The sequence below is a fragment of the Contarinia nasturtii genome, unplaced genomic scaffold, assembly GCF_009176525.2.
Source record: "Contarinia nasturtii isolate CC-2019 unplaced genomic scaffold, AAFC_CNas_1.1 Cnas_scaffold_1240, whole genome shotgun sequence".
In the NCBI taxonomy this organism is placed as follows: Eukaryota; Metazoa; Arthropoda; class Insecta; order Diptera; family Cecidomyiidae; genus Contarinia; species Contarinia nasturtii.
The window spans coordinates 350126-372705 of record NW_022198581.1 but is presented as its reverse complement, the minus strand read 5'-3'; the positions used below and the strand labels follow the sequence as shown (position 1 = coordinate 372705).

At 34.6% G+C, this 22580-nt stretch overlaps 1 protein-coding gene across 4 annotated transcripts; it reads right to left on the bottom strand.

Moving 5' to 3' along the window:
• Nucleotides 1-1390: 1390 nt before the first annotated feature.
• On the bottom strand, nucleotides 1391-22279 carry LOC116345463. Of its 4 annotated transcripts, none has more exons than XM_031774868.1 (6): nucleotides 21830-22279; nucleotides 10181-11530; nucleotides 9665-9921; nucleotides 9122-9451; nucleotides 6635-8974; nucleotides 1391-6512 (listed from the first exon to the last, which is right to left on the bottom strand). In XM_031774868.1, the coding sequence occupies exons 2-6, from the start codon at nucleotides 10897-10899 to the stop codon at nucleotides 5998-6000; spliced, it is 4161 nt and encodes a 1386-aa protein (XP_031630728.1). In that variant the 5' UTR covers nucleotides 10900-11530; nucleotides 21830-22279; the 3' UTR covers nucleotides 1391-5997. The 4 variants fall into 4 exon arrangements, with proteins under 4 accessions (XP_031630728.1, XP_031630733.1, XP_031630729.1 ...); XM_031774873.1 differs by having other exon boundaries at nucleotides 9122-9367; XM_031774869.1 differs by having other exon boundaries at nucleotides 10181-11527.
• Between the last annotated feature and the right edge of the window lie 301 nt (nucleotides 22280-22580).

Here is a 22580-nt window from a genome sequence, read left to right as displayed (position 1 = left end):
AATTTTCCATTTGTTTTATAATTCGTTTCAATGTATCTCTTAATATCGATATTATAATTTTTTTTCATTTAAATTACAACGAAGAAATAGAGTTCAATTGTAAATAAAGTTAACGGCACAAATATGTTCGATGACATGTTAATGATGTCTCATGATTTCGTCGCACATTTTTGCAATTTTATGTGATTGAAACATTGAAAAAACGATTGCATGTCGAATTGCTAACATTGTAAGAATTCATGAAATTTAAAAAAAAAAATTCATTTCGGAACACTACACAAAAATTAGCAATTCAATCCGGGCAATCGTTTCGATCGTCCACAAAACTTGAGTATTATTCAAGGTATTGGTATTTAGGTGAGAAAATGGTAAAAATGTGTGTTTTTTTTGTTTAAATGCTAATTTTAAGCTAAATTCAAAATACAATGGCTTTTTTCTTTATTTATTATGAATGGCTGATTTCTAGGAACTTTTGAACGATGGTGCACAAACGAATAATCATTCGTTCGTTGTCATATGGGCTAAAAATTCAATAAATAACCCCAATTAAATCAATGCAATCCATATACAATGCACGCTATATGCACGAAAAGAGAGACAATAAAAACGAAAAGGTCATCAACAATCATCGAACAATGGAATTCTATACGCCGCAAGAGCGGTTTGTGAGTAAAAACTGGCATTTTAAAATACTGTTTGAGATTCGAATTTTTATCAAAATTCTTTTGAACTTAAGCGTGATAAATGTAAACATATTTAAATATTTTAATCGTTTCCATATTTTTCAGTGTGTCATTTTTAAATTGTTTTTTTTTCAGGTTTTTTTTTAATTTTTCTCGAATTTGCCATAAAATTGTGTCATCCTAATTTGTATATGCATAAAAATGTCTCTAAGATAATTTTACTTAAAAAGAAAGGGCGAGCCGTAAAGATATTTGTACAAAGAAAAAAGTCTATTACTTTATTTTCTCTCTAAAAAGGTAGAAGAGAAAAAAATATTATATAAATTTGTTTTTTGTTTTAATTATATATGAATAGACTTAATATAAAATAATAGTTTTTTTAAAAAAAGAACAGTTTTCAAAGAAAAAAAATTATATTTTCCTGCTTTTCGTTCATGTTCTTCGACGTCGAAATGAAAAAATAAAATCGCGTGAACCAAAGAATCTATCATTTCAAGGAACAAACGAACGAATTAAAAAAAAAAACACACTAAACGAAGAGAGAGTGTGGAATTGCGTGTCTGTTGCTGCCTCATATTAAATATTTAATATCATTTATGTCGTTATGTAAGTCTTACGCAATTTAAGCATTGGCATGTGACGTGGTAGTTTCATATGGTATTTGTTTATTTCTTTGATTACTTTTATTTATCTCTTTTTTCCACGTGTTTTTTTTTTTTTTTTTTTTTTGAAAATATGCTGCAGTACAGCACAGCAATTCGAAACGAAGGAAACAAAACATAGTTCATATATGATGTTGGCTACAAGTCATAAATATGTATGTCAATGAAGTGATTAGAAAATACAATGAAGAATTAGAAGGGGAATTTTTTTTCTTGCTCAATATCCCCAAAATATGTATATATAATTTTTTCTAATTTGATTGAAATTCGATTGAAAAAAACTTTTTTTTTTCTTCTAAATTTCCATGTGCGTGACACCGCGCTTAATTTTATATATGTATGTCTTTTGACATAAAATCATCAAAAAAATAAAATTCGGATTTATCGCACGAGAAATAAAAGTAAACATAATTTCGAATGTGTTCTTAAAGTTAATCAGACAACTTTTACACGTGTGAAATGCACGATGACGAAAATATTGTTCTATCAAAAAAATGGTGTACAAAAATGCACGATAACTGATTCACAACAAAAAAAATATTTTCAAAAACAAAAGGACATTACAAAAAAAGGACAAACAAATGAAATAAATACAGCGATAAATTGTATTCCATAAATTTAAGTTCCATTGAAAGAAAGAAAAAAATAATTATTCAGTTTCAATTCCCTATTCAATGGAAGGCGCGGTAAAAAGCTTTCTTTTAATATTCTTTTCATTTCTTTTGCTTTCTTTTTCGAGCATAAAAATGATTTAATAACGAAAATCAGTCGGCTGTTAAGCAAGAAGAGAGAAAAAATCAAATGTCGGAAAATTTCCAGTTTTCTTCAACTTCTTCCTTTCCTTTATGAACACATGCGTATGTTACAGAAACGAGTATAAGATTATGATTATGATTGTGTCGTTATTACAAAGAGATGGACAAAAAAACAAATTGAAAATTGAGTATTTTATGATTTCCCTGATTTTTTTTAATCCAAATAGAGAAATAAACGCGTGCAAACTGCTACCAAGCCCAAGTGAAATGAAATTTATGAAAGATACAAGAGTGCACAAAAAGGAGGGACGTTTTTTTGTTTTATATTGTTTAAATGTTTGTTTGTTCTGTAGTATCTCTAGGATTTAACATCAAACGACAAATTATGATTGTTTGTTGTGTTCATGTATGTTTTGCTACTCGTTTTTTTTTTTTCTCGTGGTGTGTGTGTGTGTATACAAGATAATCCTCCGATAGAGCTGAATATTTTCGTTCTTCTTTTTTGTACAAGTTTGTCTTTAGTTGGAAAATCCTTTTATATGCGAAAGAGAAAACACCGCCAGAGGTGACACACAGTATGGTGCGATTTTAATAGCGCTAGAGCTCACCTCGAAACTTTTGCAATGAAATGAAGTTGCAAATGATCTAACAAGACATCTCTATCTTTCTCTGACTGTGTAGAACACACACAAAAAAGCACAATCGCATTGCATTGTTAACGCGTTGCATAACAACAAGAATATAACGGGATATTGCACCCGAGATGTGTCACGGGTATCGTCTTTTTATATTCAAACGACAAGAGTGAACGAAAAAAAATGAGACGCAAATAATAATACCCGGGGTTTATTTGATGGGGTCGTATATCGCATGCTTTATGATGATTTGCAAGCTTTACAGCACAACATTTTTATGCAATTCAGCTCTTTTGATGCATGCTCACAATCGAAACATATAACAATGCTGCTGATACAGCTGCAGCACATACACACACACATATAAATAATCGAGAGAGAGAGCAAAAAAACCGCGAATGCGGTTACAAACAATACTAGAGACAAATACCGACAGTAGAAAACACAATACAGACTGTGTAGTGTATGAGTGAGATTCAAATCGGAGGAGTAATTGGGTAGAAGATACGTGTTATGTTGTGTCCTCGCTTATCATTTTTTTTTTCGTGCATAACGATAATTATGAATGTCTTAGTTTTTTTGTTTAGTTGACAGTGGGCTTAAGTGGTGAACGTGAGCATCATATATATAAATATACATTAAATAATATTGTGTGTATATATATAACCATATAATTTTGGTTTTTTTCTATTTTCAGTTGAACTTTTTTCCTTTCTTTTCTTTTTTTTTATGAATATGTTCATATAATTTTGTTACTTTTCATCTTTGTGTTGCTGCTCTCGAGTTTTTGCACTTAATCATTTAGCATTTTGCATCATCGAAAGAGGGCGAGAGAAATTATTTATATGTTTTACAGATTATTAAATGCACTATAAATGTATAAGTATACGGTTGCGTTCATTGTTTCATCTTTTACATATAATAAATGTGTGTTTTTCATGTAATAGATTTTTCAATGTGTATTTACTTCGTGTTTGGTTAACGATCCTTGATGGTTGGTGGTGATGGTGGTGGCGACCACATTTTGTGATCACAATGAATGCGGGAATAAACCGAGTGGCGCTATTCATTTTGTGTCGTCAAATTGCGTAATTTGAAATGAGACGCCATAAATTGACGTTAATTTTTTTTTCATCCGTTCATGCACCCCTCCCAATAATCAATAAACCAACCAAACGATGAAAGAAAACACACACACCCCCCGAGAAAATCACATGCATTTTTTATGAATTGTCAACAGTTAATTGAGATATACACATGGTCAATCGTTCAAAATTATATATATATATATATATAATAATGTGTGTGGGTGTATAGATATATATATATATTCGAAATTGGTTGTGTGCTTGGGGTTTATTAATAAGCATTTTTGGAATATATTTTGCTTTTGTGTGTGTGTGTGTGTGTGTGGTGGTTGTTGGGCCGGAATGTGACATGACATGAAATGGAAAATTGTGAACAATCATTTATGTGTAGAGTTTTATGTATTTCATTTCCTTCAGCACTCTTTTTTTTCATCTATTTCCATCTATATGTATATGAAACAAAAGCTTCACGAAACCAAACCGTCAACCGAAATAATAATGGTCGATCTACTTTCTCGTAAATAATTTAATGAACACACTTACATTGTTAGTAATGAGTTAAACATAGTATTTATCGGTGTTCAGACAATTTGCATCTATCCACATTATTCAGCTTATTTAATTATACAGGGGCTAAGTTGACGTTTTGGTTTTTTGGATGGAAAATTTTCAATCTTTTTCCCATGAAATGGAAAACAAGACGACATGTGTACTTTCATGTTATTTATAGGCGGTGATTGAAAGTTTCTTTTTTGGGTCTGTGCATTATTTATAGTTTCACATTGCATACGAGATGAATGACATATTGTCTAGTTAGTTGGCTGAAGCGAAGACGAAAAAAAGCAAACACTCACATGATTGCCGTACATGTCAGTTAGACATATGGATGGATATATGAATGTTGGCGAATAAGTAAATGATTGTAGGAAGGCAATGTATATTCATGGTCTACAAAGCATTTCTTTTTATCTTTTTTCTTTCGTTCCCGAGTTTGGAGTTTTACAAATGCGCTTCTACTTTGGCAGTAGCAACGGAATGTAAATGAGTGCGTATGTGTGTGTATGTGTTGAGCAAAAATGGAACATCGGTTTGCCACATAATTTAAGGCATATCCTATCCAGAAGTAAGTGGGCGACATTGCCGAAACTTTTTCAACGTTGTGGACTGTGTGATATTTTTTTGTGTCTCATCTTTTTATTGCTCTCATACACCTCAACGGCTTTATGATGATGTTAAATTGTAATGTATTTAGGAAAAAAAAACTAACGTTTAATTTAAGTTTTAAATATACTAAATGTGTAGAAGAGGATAGATTTTTTTTTTGGTGAGAGTTTGTGAGTGTGTGTGTGTGAGTATGAGAGAGAAAAAGCTATTCTACTATTATATATGTGTGTTTTTTGTATACTATTACGCCATCACACCATTTTTATTACTTAATAGATAATTTTTGTTCATGAACTTCAGTTCCGTTCTTCTTCGTTTTCCATTTTGCATTTTATATATATATATTGTTCCTGTGTCCTTTCATTAAATATGTTTTCTTATCGTGTAATGCAGTTTCGTGCATACGGTAAAATGTAAATACTTTTTCTGTCTATCCAGTGAATAATATTCTTTCGTGGATAAAATATATACCCCGAGTATGTGTATGTATCATTTTAGTATGTTTTATCGAGCAAGTGAGTGAATGAGTGAGTTTGTATTTGGATTTCGGCGGATACACGCTTTTTATGTCACTTCATTTAAATTCCCTTACGTGATAAATATCTATGTAGTAGTCATTTTCAACCATTTTTCGCTTTTCTCTGCAATTCATTTTTAGCGTTGCAATATGTTTTTTTCGTCGTCGTCGTCATCGTTCTGCTTTCTTCTGCATCAGATTCGAATTTGTGTTTTTATTCGTTTATAATTTTTTTGTTCCGTTTCTGTTCTTTCTTCCTTTTTTTCATTTGCAAACTTTTATTTGCTGCATTCACTCTCTATCTCTGTGTATTTCCCTTTCTCTTTCGTCAAAATTGCATACAATAATTTCCATAATTATAATAATTTTAATAGTAATTTAATTTGCATCTTATTTATTTATTTTTTATGTTTCTGTTTGTTTTGTTGCATGTCTTTCAAATGTTAATTTCATTTAAATTGTATTTAATTTATACTTCTTTGCTCTCTAAACACTACGAATTTGTTAATGATCGTTTGTGATGCCGTTGCATTATGGCTGGACTATTTTTATTATTGTTATCACTATTTGATGGTTTTGTTTCTGGTTTCTTATCTTTTGCGATATTTTCCATCGGTCGAAAGCGAACAAAACCGTGTTCGGCCACAAGCATTGACGTCGATGAATCACCGCTGCTCGCACTATTTTGTGCATTTGCATCAATTTGATGATCACGTTGGGCTTTGAATAGTACCATATCTGGATTGTAGTTAACGGCACGAACACCATCACTGCTGCTCGCATTGCTTACCGTATCAAATTCATTGGCCGCCGCATCAATATTGTTATCAACAATGCTATTATCGTTGGCCATCGTTGCTGTTGTCGCTAAAAAATTATGATGGCTACGCTCTTTTGACGTGCCCGAATTATTTGACGATCGGCCAGCCGAAGTTCGTTGCCACTGGCCATTCGGATGATAATCATGCTGATACTGTGATGAACGCACTGCATTCAATGTTCGTGTACCTGTTTCAATGTGCGTGTTTATGTAAGTGATCGATGAATGGCACGCAATGGAAAAGAAAACAAAATTGAATAAAGAGAATGTTTAAAAAAAAATGAACGAAATCACTTTATAAATTACTTACCGCTTTTCCGTTGTCCCCGTCGATCAAATGAATTGTAACTGTGTGTTTGTGGATTATAGTGCGATGATTTGCCACCGCCCACGCTCAAATTGTTTTGTTTCAATTGTTGATTTTGTGGATCGTAGTTGCCACTGTTGCTTTTAACCAATGCCTTTAAATTTTTCGATGCCCGAAATTCGGTTGCACTGCTGCCTGGCAACAAATTTCGTTCCGTATAATTTGGACGTTCAAAATTCTGAAAATCATAATTGCTCGGCACATCTTTTGAATTGTACATCATTTCGGCGTTAATTGGTTCCGTATAACATTGATCGATGTAGGCTTGTTGATGTTGTTGCTTTCGATAATTACTATTCGAATTGGAATGTAGTTCAAAATTTGGATTTTCATAATGATCCGGTATGGTGCCGCTGTCATTCAAATTTTCGCTGCCTCTTGAATCTCTTGGATCTGGATAAGTTGGTGTGGTGCGATTATTTTGTTTTGACAATGTTCCCATTTGTCCTTCATAAATGCCAGATTCATTTGTCAATGTTGGTGGACCACTCAATTGATATTCTTGACCATTTTTCGAATATTGATTATTTTTACCGACTGTATTCAAATGTGATGGATGATGATGATGATGATGTTGTTGAATCTGTGTATTACCACCAACCATTGGTACGGGATTTTCCATTCCCAATGAATTCAGTGCAAATGTATCATCGTAAATTGGTTTACCCGTTCGTAATGTGTACGAATGTAGATTGGTATTTGCATTACAAATGGCCGGGTAATCGGTTTCAAAATGCTCTTGACTAGATGATGATGTACATGGGAACAACGCAAATCCGGACACATTATGTTGTTCCATGACTTTGTCACGTTGCATTACCTTAGTGGTGCCCGTTTTTAACCCAGTCACCCATGACAGCAACGCAATAATGGCAATTTCAATCAAACGCAATGAAAATTGATAACCCCATTGTAACCAATCGTTATCCGATAACGATGACACAATCGGTCGTGTGGTCGAAATGCTAATAGCTCCATAGATTTGTAGCGCCGCCAATAAAATGAACAACAATGCCGTTGCAATTGTAATGTGAATGGCATACGAAAGATTTTGATAGCCATGAATGTAATTTTGTGATTTTTTCTGTAGTACACGTTTCAACACCTTGTAAATGTAAAGATAGAAGAAACCCAAGCTTAGGCAAATGAATATGTAAATGAGTTGGCAAATGAGGGATAGAACGCGTGGGGGTGGTTGATAAACGTAGTTTTGATTGCCACGATAACCATCACCGTTCCGTAACAGCAATTGTTGTTGAATTTGCTGATTTCGTTGTTGACCATAGCTTTCCACATAGTGTAACGTTACGCAAAGAAACACATGCACCGAACTGCCAACGACCACCGTCAATGGTCGCATTAACGCTGAGTAACGGTTGTTTTTATGATTAAGGCTGCGCAACAGTAAAAATAAAATCAATACCGAAAATGAAATCGTCAAAAATGTGGCCGGTAAGTTTAGCAACAATTCCGATATGAACATGTGAAAACTTAAATGAATGTTGTATGCATCGTAGCAAAGGAAGAATATACGCGCCAAACATATGATGATCAACAGCAAGTGCAAGCAAATGAAATAACTTTGATTCACCAAATGTGTGAGTTTGTCGTAGAAAATCATTTTAAAAATTGAATACACTGCCAAAATGGTAAATAGAATGGCCGATAAATAAACATGAATATTCCATGCCACGGTCCACGTGTTCAATGTTGATCGTTCATTGGTTATTTTACTATTGCCCAATACAGTGATTTGTTTTACTTTTTTCTCTGTATTTGTGGCCTCCAAATTTTGAATGATTTGCGTCGAATACACCATATCACTTTGTGCTGGACTTTCGGTGATGACGGATTTCTTTGTAGTTGCACTTTTTTGTCCAGTAATCGTTGTTCCTTGTTTTATTTTCGGTTGTGTTTTTGGCCCTTCACCATTGAATGTGGTCGAATCAAAGTCTTCTTCGGGGCTTGTATCTTCGTCTGTATTGTCATCACCATCAATTTCTGCTGGCTTTTCCGATACTGCCTTTTCTGCACCACTTTCGCGCGTCGGCATCTCCGATTGCACTTCAGTTGGTCGAGATGTAACACCTTTCAATATATTATCTGGTGTATATGGTATACCACCATCTACACCTGAGAGAATTCGCGAAAAGCTTGGAAAATGAATGCCAGCAGGTTTACTGGCCGAATAATTTGTTGAATTCAATGCCGCTTGGTTTGAATTTATTCGATTTAGATTTAGTTTTTGAGCCGGTGTATTTAACACCTTTTTTCGTTCCGGGTCTAAGAACGTGCGTAAAAAAGAAAAAGGGAACATTCAAAAATAAATAAATAAATAGAAATGAGGTTTTTCTAAACTAAATAAACACTTATCATTTCAATAAAGAACATACTTAGGACCAAAACATGACATTTAAAAAGAATGCTTACCAGTGACGAGGGCTTTGTTCTTTGGCTCATTCCCAATGTTGTTATTATTGTTATTGTTGTTGTTGTTTGGATTAAGATCAGGTGGTAGGTATGGAATTTTTTCATGACCAGGCATTAGGCTTGGTGGTGGAATCGGACGTCGATTTATATTGAAACCAGAGACAATTCCACTTTCGCTATTTGTACCGCGTAACGTGGGTTGTTCGGCAAATGGATTTTGTGGATATTCGGGTGGCACGCGTGGTGCTAAAAATGAACGATTTGGCGGTGAATATGATGGTAACTCAGACTGAAACATTGGTGCAGTCGCCTGACCTTTCATTAAATGACCTATGAACGAAAGTATAATGCGGCGTAAGGCGACCATTTTAATGATATGCAATTATAAATGCTTTTTTGAAACTTTTACACCGGTATTATTGACTATTTATCAACCGATTTTTTTTTGTCTTCCCTTTCTTGTAACAATTTTTTTTTCATGTTCGTTATCAAAATGAATGTGATTGTTTCAGCGGTAATAATTTAAATGAAGAAGATGATTACCTGCGGGTGATGGCGTTGAATTTAAATGAGCACGATGCCCATGATTATGATGTCGATTGGGGTTCGGATATGTGGGATTGCTGTTGCTTTTCAAAATATCCGCATTGGGCGCTGACGTTGGTAATACATGGTCGTGTTCCAAATCCAATGAGTATTTATTATTGAAATTCGCATGTTTTTGATATGATAAATGTTGTTGATACTGATGATGCGGTTGCTGTTGTTTCGGATCGAATTCCTTTTCTTTTTCACGATACCTGTGTGTATGTGATATATCACACCAATACCAATTGAAAATATCGTAACCGGATAGAATAACAAGAAATAAAAATAACAAATTAGCCAATTAATAACAAACTAAACGAAACTAAACTAAATGCGAATGTAGATAATGTGGATTATGTGGATAGAAACTGGTATATACTTAGACTTCACTTTACATACATTAAGTGTATATAAAATAAATAAAACAAGTAATTATAAAAGTTTTGTAAAAGAAAATTGGGCGAAAATTACCGGAACGTGGTTAATTGCGGCGTTGGAACGGTGGTTAGATTCGGCACAAATACATTATCGGAAATGCTACGTTTAGTTGTGGTGCCGTAAGCAACTTTATTGAAAACCGCAGCAATGCTCATTTCCAGATTGCTGCCGATTCGATCCAAATTATATAGACCTGGATGATTTCGATTGCTAGCCGATGATGCAGCCATACCACTATCACGTGTCAATGGATCCGTTGTAATAGCCAAATCGGCAGCAAATTTTTGGTTGTTGCTTCTATCATCGTCGCTGACCCGTATTAAACTGGTCACGTCGCCAGCATGTGCTACACATATCAGTATATCGCTCAGCGATGCAAATAGAACAATTGTTATCACCAAAATATATCGTTTAGTCATTTGCCAGCGGTACGCTGTTTTCAATTTCGTTTTATGCCATCGGAAAAAGTCTGATGATTTATCTAATGTACGACCGCATTTGACAACCGATTTGTCATGTGAAGCGCATTTTGAATGTTTGGCAGTTGAAATTGAATGTGTTTGTACATCATTTCTTCGATGGTTTATCGATCGATGGTGATAATGATGCTCCTGGTGTTGTCGATGTCGATGCTCATGATGTGCTGCTGTTGTTGATGCTGTCGTCGTCGTCGTAGTGTGATGGCAATCGGTGTGTATGAGGTCGTAACTGTGTTCATTATGAAGGCTTGTCATTTTCGAGGCGGATTTCATACTTGAAATGGCGAATGTTATTCACTCACAAATGGCTGTTGAAGCCACTCGTCGAGTAAAAAACGAGGTTATCGACAATTTCGATGAAGCTGAACGCTGGGCACCGAATAAATGCGCATCAGCCAGAATTTATTATATATTATCTATATGTATTGTAATATACAATAGTTTAGTTTTGATGAAATTGCGTCGATGCAAATTGTTTTGCCAATTGAGCGCCCGTTTTGATTTTCCAAACGAATAGACGTTTTTTTTTTTTATTTAAACTAATGAGCACTGCACCTGCAGAGCTGTCACACAGCGTGACGCGCCTTTGCACTTGATCCGTCTTCAGTCTCAGATACGCTTGATTATGATGCTTAATTCACCAAAAAAATGTTTTTTTTTTTTGCAATTTATTTCCCTAACTTTTTTTTCTTGCTATTAAATCAACTAAAGTCAATGAAGTCGCATTGTGGCTTTATCCTTCATATTTTTTCTCTTTCGATTGTTTTTGTTTTCCACACAAAAGTCTTTTATTTTGATATCAGTCTTTCAAACAAATTGGTTTCCACTCTAATTCATAAATGTTCAATCGAAATGCGGTCGCTTTTTTTGTGCGGTACCAAACGATTTGCATTTTGCACCTCTGCTATTTTAAAGGGAAGAAAGAGAAAAAGAAAATAAAATGAGAACAAATTATTGCTGAGATAAAATTAGAAATTGGTGACATTTTATCATTACAAAAAAGGTAGTTTGTTTTGTAAATAAAAAAAAAAACATTCACATAATCAGACCGATAAAATATGGGTAAAATGGTTGGCGAGAATATATCGAACCACGCATTTCGGTATCATGTCGAGATAGCGATCATAAAATAACAAACCGACAAAAAAAAGTATTTATCGGAGAATTTTGAGCAACCTTTTAATCTGAAAATACCGCATTTCCAATCCATTCGAATCAATACCATTAGCATTTATTATTCATTTCAACCGAATGTCAGTTTCAACGATGATCACACTTTTTTACATTTTTCTTTTTTTTTTTCGTTTCCTTCGTTTTCTCTTATTCTTTATTCAATAGTTCTTTCGATTCGAGCCTGCTGAGAGATACTTCCTTCGTCAAATTAACTATATGCACATGGAAATTGAGATGATTTTTTTTCTGTCGTGAAGAGGAGGAGGAGGATGAGGAGGAGACGACAACCATCGATCACAACTTGTAACAACACTCATTATTCAATCAAATTGAATTCTCAGCGCGAAGTATTCATATTTTTTGCTGCCTTTTTTTCATATAGGGTTTTTTAGTGTTATGTAAAAATAGACGCACATTCACAATGACAGCGATGATATACTTGGCATATCGTCAACTGAAAGGAGCAATCAAAATTCCAAATTGATTCGCGTTTAGAGATTGAATTGAAATTGTCCTCACCACTGTCGACCGTTCAATTGGCACACACGCACATACACACACATTTATATATACTACTCATCATATGAATTTCGAATCAATTAAATTCATACACAGTCGGTAGAAGGGAATCACTACACCACCACCACCGTTGCTACCACTAGAATATACGAAACATAGGCAATTGATTTGAAGCGTGAAAGAGAATGGGACAGGTAGGGAGGCAATGAATCTCCATCGCAATTCTGTGTACATGCAATGAAATGGAATTCAAATCGAATTGTAATCAAATGGAATAAGCGAGAAATAATACGCTCATACCCTGGCGCATTCAAGCGTTAATAATGAAAAGATCTTTTGCCGTATTCAAAAAAAAAATATATATATATTCAACCTTAAATTGACACGCGAAAAAAATGAAAGGCCAACAACAACAAGAGCAACGACATCGCAATGCATTGTGCACGGTGCGCGTGAACAAACAAAGGCGGAACAAAAACCGTATATCTAAATTATAAAATTGGTTTGGCTTCGCATTCAAAATTGAATATTATGGTTTTTTATTCATTTTCTTTCTATCTTGAAAGCGCTATCGCTCTCTTACCACCGTTTTCAGCCAATGTCAACAACGTTAATAGCCAAAAGAAATTATGCCAAATCAAAAACACGACAAACAAAACAAATAATGAATACAAAAGAAGCAGAACGCACGCTCAACGAAATTATAAATTAGAAACACAAAATCGTCATGAATCCGTATGCTCAATTAAAATGTCATTTTGAATTTTGTGTTCGTGAGTACGTTGATGGGGCGTTCGCGCATGTGGATTGATATATTCGGTGTTGTTGCTGTTGTTGTTGGTATTGCTGTTGCTGTTATTGCTGTTGATGATGACGATGAGAAAAATAAGGCCATGAATCGAATGAATTGTATGATGAAGAAATAAAAATTCTATTTCATTTTGAGTAATTTTATGTATGCAAGACTGGAAAAAATTGAAATCAACACAATAAGCAAAACAATAATAAAAATTTACGAGAAATCAAATGGCTTATATAGTTGTATGGCGAGAAAAGAGAAGAAAGAAAAAATAAAACATATTAAGTTTAAAGTGTGTGTGTGTGTGCATGCCGTATGCGAGTGTACGAAATGTGTTTGGATAAATGATTTCAATTGACTGTTTCAAATTGATGAATGTCTCTCAATGTCTCTCAATGTCTCTGTGAAAATGGTTTGGAATAATCGGAACAACGCGATACGGCTCAAATTCAGCTTTTCAACAATACAAAACACACATGAATACCCAACAATGAACGAACATGATGAACGAAAAAATAAATGTATTGTGTTGTTCGTCATTTTTCGGTTAATTGAACTATGATTTTTTTTTTCACACTAGGTTCCTGTGCAGCATGCAAATGGATTAAAAGGACACAAAATGTGCATGCACACTGTGAACTGATAATTGGCCATAATACAATGTAAACATTTTTGTTCGATCTGTTTCGCCTAGTGTATGTTCGGGCATGTGTGTTTTTGTCAGAATTTTTCTTGTGTTCTCTCTTTGTGTTATATATCTGTTGTGTGTTTTTATTTTTTGAAAATACACCGAAATCTATGGGACATGCCATTAAATAAATAATCGAATTGAAAGGAATTTTATGTTTTTGTTTCCTGATAGCCTTGTCCGTACATTCGATATATGAGCCGATTTGTGTTTCAGTGATGTGTCTATATCTATATATGCATGTGTGTAGAGTGTGAATGCTTACATTGCATTTGGATATCGAACACATGAAGAACAAGAAAGAAATGAAAAGCATATCGAAAGAAAACCAAAATAAAAAAAAAAATAAGATAAAGGAAGAGAAAAGCAATCCCGAAAAAGCGCATATATAACATCGATGAGCGGATGAGTTTCACATACCAAACAAATTAGCAATAGAAGTGAATTTTCGAGTAAAACACAGAAATAATGCGAAACACGAGAGAACATGCCGAGAATCCGAAGAACGGCTGCAACACCAACAACAATAAACCAAAACACAACGGCTTCAGCAACCAAGCACAATACAGCCGTTTGTTGGCTCGAAAAAAAAAGAGAAAAAAGGGAACAAAAAAAAGAACGGACGAATGAACGGTTGAACGAGAAAAATAATAATAAGAAGAAGAAGAAGCAACCAGAAAAGATAAGATTTTCTAAAGAGCGCATAAAACACAATAAAAAATTATCTCTCTCAGTGAGTACATTGTAGGAAAACGGCACACACACGCACACAGTACAGCATAGCAATGGAGTGCTCTGAAAGGAAGAAAAAAGAAGTGCCAAAGCCATAGTGGAGAATGGAATTGGAATGGCATGTTTTATTCCAGAGTGTGTATGCATGTGTACGGGATTCGCATGGATTGTCAGTGTGTCGAAGCGCATATGTATTGATAGTACATGCGTTGCAAAACTGCATAATACAACCCAAACTCCCTCAAAAAAAGAATATATATATATGGCAAATGGGATACAAATTTAAAAAGATCCAAGAAAACTGCCAGTGGAGTAAAAGAGTAACGCAGAGAGAACAACATGCATTTAACTAAATGAAAAGAAAAAACCCACTGAGAATGAAACACGAGAGAACAAAAAAATTACTTGGCGAAGAGAAGTGTACAGAGAGTTGGAAAAAGAGCCAAAGTATAGAGCGAAAAAAAAATGAGAGATGACCATTGGAAGTGAATGGGCCGCAATGCGAGTGAATGGCAACGAACACATTTTCATTCTTCTTTTTTTTTCATCAACAATGATTCAGTGTGCAGCCGCACGCTCATATACAAATCCTACAATCGCTGCAATAATACATCGATTTGGGAAACTGGATTGAAAATCGATGAATTTCGGTTTTTCACCGCCGATAGCAACATATTTATGTCCAAAAAAAAAAAAATTTCAATGAAACTAACGCATATCAGTCTGGCAATAATGCACTGCCACAAAAAGATAAAAAGAGAGATATGAGAATGTGCATGCATACATATGGCGTGTGCATCGATTTTCAATTCCATCGATCAGTGAGTTTGCCGTATGTTAGCGAGAGGTGAGCAGAGATTCAATGTTCTTTTTTTTTTTCTCCTCTACTTTTCGTTCATACGTTGCCACTCACTGTTCACAATTCCTTCTCTTATGCTCTTCTCTTAATGCCGAGTTTGCTGCATGAATACGATGTGTGTGTGTTTGTCTGTTTTTGTATGTCGTTCATTAGCTCGTTAGTTATTTTCTACGGACTGAGTAGGCAAAAACCGACTCTGAATGCTTGGCAGCGGCATTGTGAACATAGAGAAGATGTGCACATAACAGAAAATCGAAAGCGAACGAGAAAGAAAGAGGAATAATAAATGTAGATGATTGATTCTTTCTTTATTTTCAAAGGCACAGAACATAAAGAGCGACACGAGAGAGAAAAATATCGAATTATAATAATCAGCGGATTAAACATATATAAATATTCTTTTTAATAATTTCGATTCATCTTTCATAATAATATATTTATTTATATGATTGTACCTCAACGGTTGTTCTCAATGCGTTGATGTGTTTAAACTCGAACCTCTTTCTCTCTCTCTATCTCTATCGCTAACGCTAACGCTCTATCTGTTGCGACCAAAATCAATATGAACAAATCGAGAGGAATCACAGAATGAAAAAAAAGCGACAGACATTCTCTCGGAGTTTTTATTGATTTGTTTTCTTCAAAAACATTTTTTTTCTGCTGTCCAATTTCTTATTAATTCAACGCACACAATATTTTGATTAATTTTTCTATGTTCCTTTTTGAATGGTTATCGAAGCGTGTGTTTTTATTCACTCTGAATTGCCTAATATTCCATTTGGTATATTACCGATATAGATTGATGGCTTTTGTTATTGTTGCTGTTGTCGTCGATGGCTAGATTGCGCGAACGAATGAGTGAGTGAGTGGTACATTTATGTTCACAGCTTTAAAAGCAGCCCAACAGAGAGACTTTTTGTCATTGCATACATTTACTATGAATTGGGTGATTAACCGTGTTCATTTTGTTGCTTATGATTGTGATGATGAATATATGACCATTCTCGATTCATTGGTAAGTTATCGAATTTTTCATTCCACTCTCTATCGTTAGTCCATTTTGTCGCTTCTCTTTCATGATCGCCCTCGTTCTTCAATTCTATAACCGAGAGAAATTCTCAATAATATGTGTCCGCGTGAATGAGCGAATATAACGCGCCTTTTATTACATCTCGTGGACTCGTCAACAAAATCGTTATTCTTAAATTCGTTATTATTATTATTGTTATTGTCATCTAGTTTATTTTTCTTTTCCGCTTATATTGCTGTTGCTGCATGTTATGTTATTGTTTTGTTGTGTTTTTGTTATTCGGACCATTTTTATGGCCACTTTTTCACTCACTCGCATTTCAAAGGAAAGGCAATTCCATGTTGATTAGTTTGGGAATGGGCAATGGTCCGACATATCCTACACTATTTTTCTCAAATTGTTATTTCTCTCTCTCTCTCTCTCTCTCTCTCTCTCTCTCTCTCTTTGTCGAGTCTTGTATGTGCGCGCACACACACAATTTATGTGCACGCATTATTTCGATGCATGGCTATTCATAGAGTCATTTCCTGAACTTCTCATGGTATGTTAAATTATGCATATGTCCCGTGGTAAAAATAAGAACAAAAACGAAAAAGCCGAGAGTGAAATAGAATGCAATATCAACTTATCGGCGAAAAAGAGAACCGACGACCGTCAAGAGAGCGAGAGAATTGACGGTTCATTTGTCCAGGAAAGAAAACCGACAACGATGACGACGGGCTTTAATTAGGAAAGAAAGCCAGGGTAAAATTGCGTGGTTTTCCATCGTCTGTATGTTTATGATGGTGTCAATGATTGCGCTTTTGCGATTTCGTTGTGGAAAAAAAAGACCATTTCCTACCCTTCGTTAATATAATGTGAAAGCGAACAACCGCGAAAAGTAATAATGTATAGAAATCGAAGAGAAACGACAGCTTTAAATGAATGGAATAGAGAACAGGAAAAAAATGAAGCGCAATAAATTACAATTTACTCTTTTCTTTGAATAAATTTGTTCTTTTTTTCATTCTCTCTATTCGTGTTTCGTTTTACGTTTGATGGAAAACGATGACAGGAAAAGTCAGCAAAAGAGAGGAAAACGAAATTTGAGCAAAGTGACAGAATAGCACCACCGCAGTCAGCGCAAACAGTGTCACGCAGATTCATCAAGAAAAACAGACGAAAATAAAAAAAAAACACTCACACACATTTTTTATAAGAAAAAGATGTTTTTCTTCGTGTGTTTGGTTGTTATTTCTTTTTATACAATTCAGAACATTTTCTTTCTTCTTTCTTGTGTTGAGAGTCAGGCAGAGAAAAATACTTTCTTATATTGTTTATCTATGAAACGTTCATGCATGTTGAAACATTCGGTTAAGTGCTTCGGAAAAAGGGAGTAGGCCAAATGTGATATTGTATAGCAGCATACGTACGTTTGTATAATATACACATAATCAACGAGAGACACAGCCGAAAACCATCCAACATACACACACACGGAGAGCGAGAAGGAAAAAAATGCGAAGGAAAAATAGAAATGCAGACCGATGAAACGAACGTTAAAGCATACAAATAGAGGTATTTAGTTTTCGGTGGTGCTCTTTTTCAATGGTTTGTATTTTCATTTTTACGTGTGTGTTCGTTTAAAAAAAACTCAAGTTTTTTTTTTCTTCGAAATTCTGTGTGCAGTTAAAAACCGACTGCGTAACACAATCTCCTTCTGCCTCATGGCATGTTGTGCAAGCAGCTTGAAGAAGAGTGAATGTACACATACTGTCGATACGAAAATTATGTTGAAGGATATAGCCAAATAAGCCATAAAGTGGATATGCCGTTTAGATAGATTATTGAAAAATTATATTTTCTATGGTTTCGGATGATGTGTTGTTTGTTTAGTTAAGCATTTTTCTCATTTATTTCATTTTTTTCGTTTGCCTTTTTCCCCCGCATGCTCTTATTCTCTCTCTTCTCTATCTCTCCGTTTCTCGTTTATCTATCTATCTATTTATCTCTCGACCATTGCACTCCAGAGTCATTTGCTTGCTATCGATTCGTTTCGGCTTCACATTTGTTTCAATTTTTTTTTCCGTCTTAAAAATTCTTGTGCCTCTTGACAAGGCGATAACGAAAATGTTGTATTTAAATTTATGTGCCACGTCTGGGTTGAATTGGTTTTATTTACGCACATTTGTAACCGCATGAAGAATGAATATAAATAAATGTTGTTTCCCAAAGTGAGATTGTGACGTACCCGCAAAATAGTGAACGCAGCCAGTGTGTAAATGTAAACAATTTTTTGTTGTTCGTGCAGACGAAAAACGAATAAAACAACAACAACAGAATTCATGCATTTTAATGCTATTCGAACGATAATCATGTATGCAATTATCGAAGATTATGTGCGCTGCTAGCAATGGTTGCAATGCCTGTAGATTCATACATTCGCTTACTGAATCTCGCCCGCTCGATGGCTCACACAGAACGGAGCCTCCAAAATCTCGAATATATATATATATATATATATATATATATAAAAATATATAAATGAATTGGACGACGATGGCATGTATAGCAATTGCATTGCGAATACAGATCGGTGCAAGCAAGACTGAGCGAATTAGATAGAGAAAGAAATATAGCTATGAAACCAACAAGCCCGAAACTGAAAACGCAACAAGAGTGAACATGAACAAAAAAGACTCTGTTTCAATACACAAACACAAAATATCATATGAACATGAAAAACAAAGGAATTGAAAATAGAAGATGAAAACATTTCTAATGTATACAATCATCATCGCACATATTCATTTAAAAATCAACAACGCACAAACAGTAAATTCCTTTTACAATCGATGAGAATTGAAATAAAATAAAAAGGGAAAATTGAAACAAACAGACCCATACACAGACTTACATTTACACATATTTTAACCGCCGATGAGCGAACGAATGATTGAAAAATAAAATAAAAATGTTAAAAGAGAATGAAAATAAGAAACAATAAACGCATCAGTGGCGGCAGCAGCGGTGGTGGCGGCGGCGGCGTTTAAAGAGAGCGCACGTCTTTCAATACCGCCTATGAAGATATGCATGTCTCTTCGATCATTCACTTTGCTTCAAATCGCATTCATAATGGCCTATTATTTTAATAGTTACGTTGATTCACATTAATCGATCGTAAATGAAATTCAACCGAATGGATGATTGCAACACATAGAGCAGCAGCAGCAGCGGCAGCAAAAACAATCGAAAAACTATATGATTCGGAATGCATAGAGATTGCACAAAGCCTCGCTTCGTGTATTGCCTTTCTGTATGGCTATGGAATTGTGTGATGTGCTGTGTTGTATATGTTGCACAAATCAATTGCATATTTTTGTTGAATCGCTAAGAATGTTGCCCGTGCTGCTGTTGCTCTGTTGCTGCGGCTGCTATTGCCGCCTCATTGAAAAACCCGAATTCCAAGATTGAACCAATGAGTGCATCAATATTGGCTTATTTGTCAACTTGATTCGTTAGCCAGTTTCGAGTTGCGACTTAAATCGTTTTTTTCTGCTACTATATCTACTCTGTGTTTTGAATGTTTTTTTTCTCTATATAAACATATACTAGTCACTCGCTCGCGCCCCATTCCATGACAACTCTTCCAGATGACTAAATCAAATAATGTGTTTTCTTTCAAATATGATCTTTGCAAGTCGAATCTCTCCGTCTCGGTTTTGCTATTCGATTGATTAAATATTTGGTTTTCATGCTTATTTTGTGTGTATATCTTAGTATTTATTTCGGTTTTTTTATATATTTTTCTGGGTTCCGTAACCGTTTTTTTTCTTTCCATTCTGTTTACGTTGAACTAAGAGAGATCTCAGGTCAAACAAGAGACGGTGGAAATTGATAGAAAAAAAAATGTAATACGCTGAACGTTTATAAAGTCACACTCGAAAAATACTTGAACCAAAGCAATGAACCAAATCCATTGAAATACAAACGATACCAAACTGATTGTTTTTTTTCGCCTGTTGTTTTGTATCTACTTGCTATTTTTTCTCTTTATCTCTTCTCTCGACTTTGCATCATGATTCACATTCAAATGGTTGACGACGATGATGGTGATGAATTAAACATGCAACGGTACCCACAACAATCATACACCATATACTCAACGGTATCCATCTCTTATTCTTTTGCTCGCTCTGTCTATCTCTGTCTGTCTGTCTCTCTCTCTGTTTGTTTCAATCAATAGGAGGATATTCATTTTCCGAATGGCGTTTTGCCATTTTCCGAATTCGAGTCACATACAGGGAAAACGTTGCAAACATACTCACTACTGATTTAATGAACTGTCGACTCGCTCTCTGTCTCTCTATCAAAATAATATGCAAATATACAGAGAGTACAATAGCTAAATTGCTTAATACGGAGTGAACGACACAACAACAATCAATTTCGGTTAAACTTACGACTGTAGAAAGATAGGAGAAAATCTTACAGTCTCCCCCTGTTTATATTCCTGCAAAATTGCACCGACTTACGTTCGTTAAATTATGGATAGATGGACGGACAACCAAATGGACGGAACAGGATTTTCGAGTATATTGCTATTTGGTTCGGCGAAAATAATAACAACAACAACAACAACCACACTATTTGGTATTTATAATATAAATCAAACAATGAATGATTACAATTTCATATTTCATTGATGCAAATAAATCCAAAGCAATATAAATCAGTGCACGATTTAAATCGATATGGCTTCTTAGCATTTTGCATTATCATATTATATTATTCGCTTTCTATCGTTCTTTCATTCTTTCTTTCTCTATCTATCTGTCTCTCTGTTTCATCGTCTACAACAGAAAATGATAGTTCAACTGCCGATTCTATAAAAATTATAGATACCGAATCCATACAGCAAAAAAGCACAAAAGGACCATCCGCAAAAATTCAATCGATATGCTCAAAATACACACTGTACTATACTTTACGATTTGTTTTCTTCAATAAAATTCGCTACGGTATTTTTAGAGGCCTTCTTGGGTTTCATGGGCTTGCTCAAAACAAAACAAAACAACTACAGCAAAAAAAAAATGGTTAAAAATCAAGCACAAACTAGAAAATTCAAATCACGACGGTCTTACATTTTCTTTATATCGAAATTTCTTCTTTCTTTTGGATTGGTTGCGGCTGTCGAAGTAGTTTCACTCGAATAAGAAACATTTTTTCTTCTTCTACCATTTCTAGCATAGCAAGATGTCAAGATTTGAAGTGAAGAGCAAAAAATAAATCTACATAATATTCTGTGGTCGATTCTCTCAATCGCAATATTCAACCCATAACAAAAATTGAAGGAAGTAGAATCAATATTGTGTAATTGATTAAATTTGGGTATTTGGTCAGAGATTTATGCACATCACTTACTTTATGTTTGCTTCAAACTATTTATAATGTTCCATTTTCTATACACAAAGATCGTTCGTCTTCTTCTTCAACTTCTAGTGATTCGTTCTTATTATTTTTTTTTCTTCTTCATACAATAGCCTCCGTTCACTGGCTCTGTGTCGATACTCTTTCTCTCACTTCTCTTGTCTTCATACACATATCACAAAAATTCTATTTAATATAGTTTATTTTCTGTAAATTTGAATGAAAATTCACACTGTACACAAGCACTAAATGCACTGTTTTTCAATTGATTTGAATGGCACATAATTATGCCATCTTGATTTAATTTACAATTTTTATTCAACGAAACAACACACACTAAAAAAAAGACACTCGAACTCACTGTCTCTCAGCACTCTCTGTGTTGTATTGCAGAGTCGACGATATTCGAATAGGTACTATGTTGGCTGTTTTGAAAATGGACACTCACTGCTGATGTGTGTTGTACATTGACTGTGGCGGCCATTTTAAAATTGGATATATATATTAGGAATGGTATTATTTCTCTTTTTTTCTCATTTGCCCAAAAACCAAATACACACACACATACATACATCCATACATATATCGTACACATACAACTGATTTTCCATGTTGCTCTTGTGTATGTATATGCGCGATTGAACAACAGCAGTATCATCCGAACAACGGTAACACTGTATTCGTGAGTTGTTTTTCCTTTCGCATTCATCAACGATTCTACTTCGGCTCAATCAGTACCACTGAA

Excerpts from the sequence above, each read along its gene's own strand:
- LOC116345463 (XM_031774868.1), bottom strand. The coding sequence starts at position 10,899 with ATGAAATCCGCCTCGAAAATGACAAGCCTTCATAATGAACACAGTTAC. Across the intron at positions 9,922-10,180 it reads CCGCAATTAACCACGTTCCG|GTATCGTGAAAAAGAAAAGG; the intron begins GTAATTTTCGCC and ends ACATACACACAG. Across the intron at positions 9,452-9,664 it reads TTCAACGCCATCACCCGCAG|GTCATTTAATGAAAGGTCAG; the intron begins GTAATCATCTTC and ends TTTCGTTCATAG.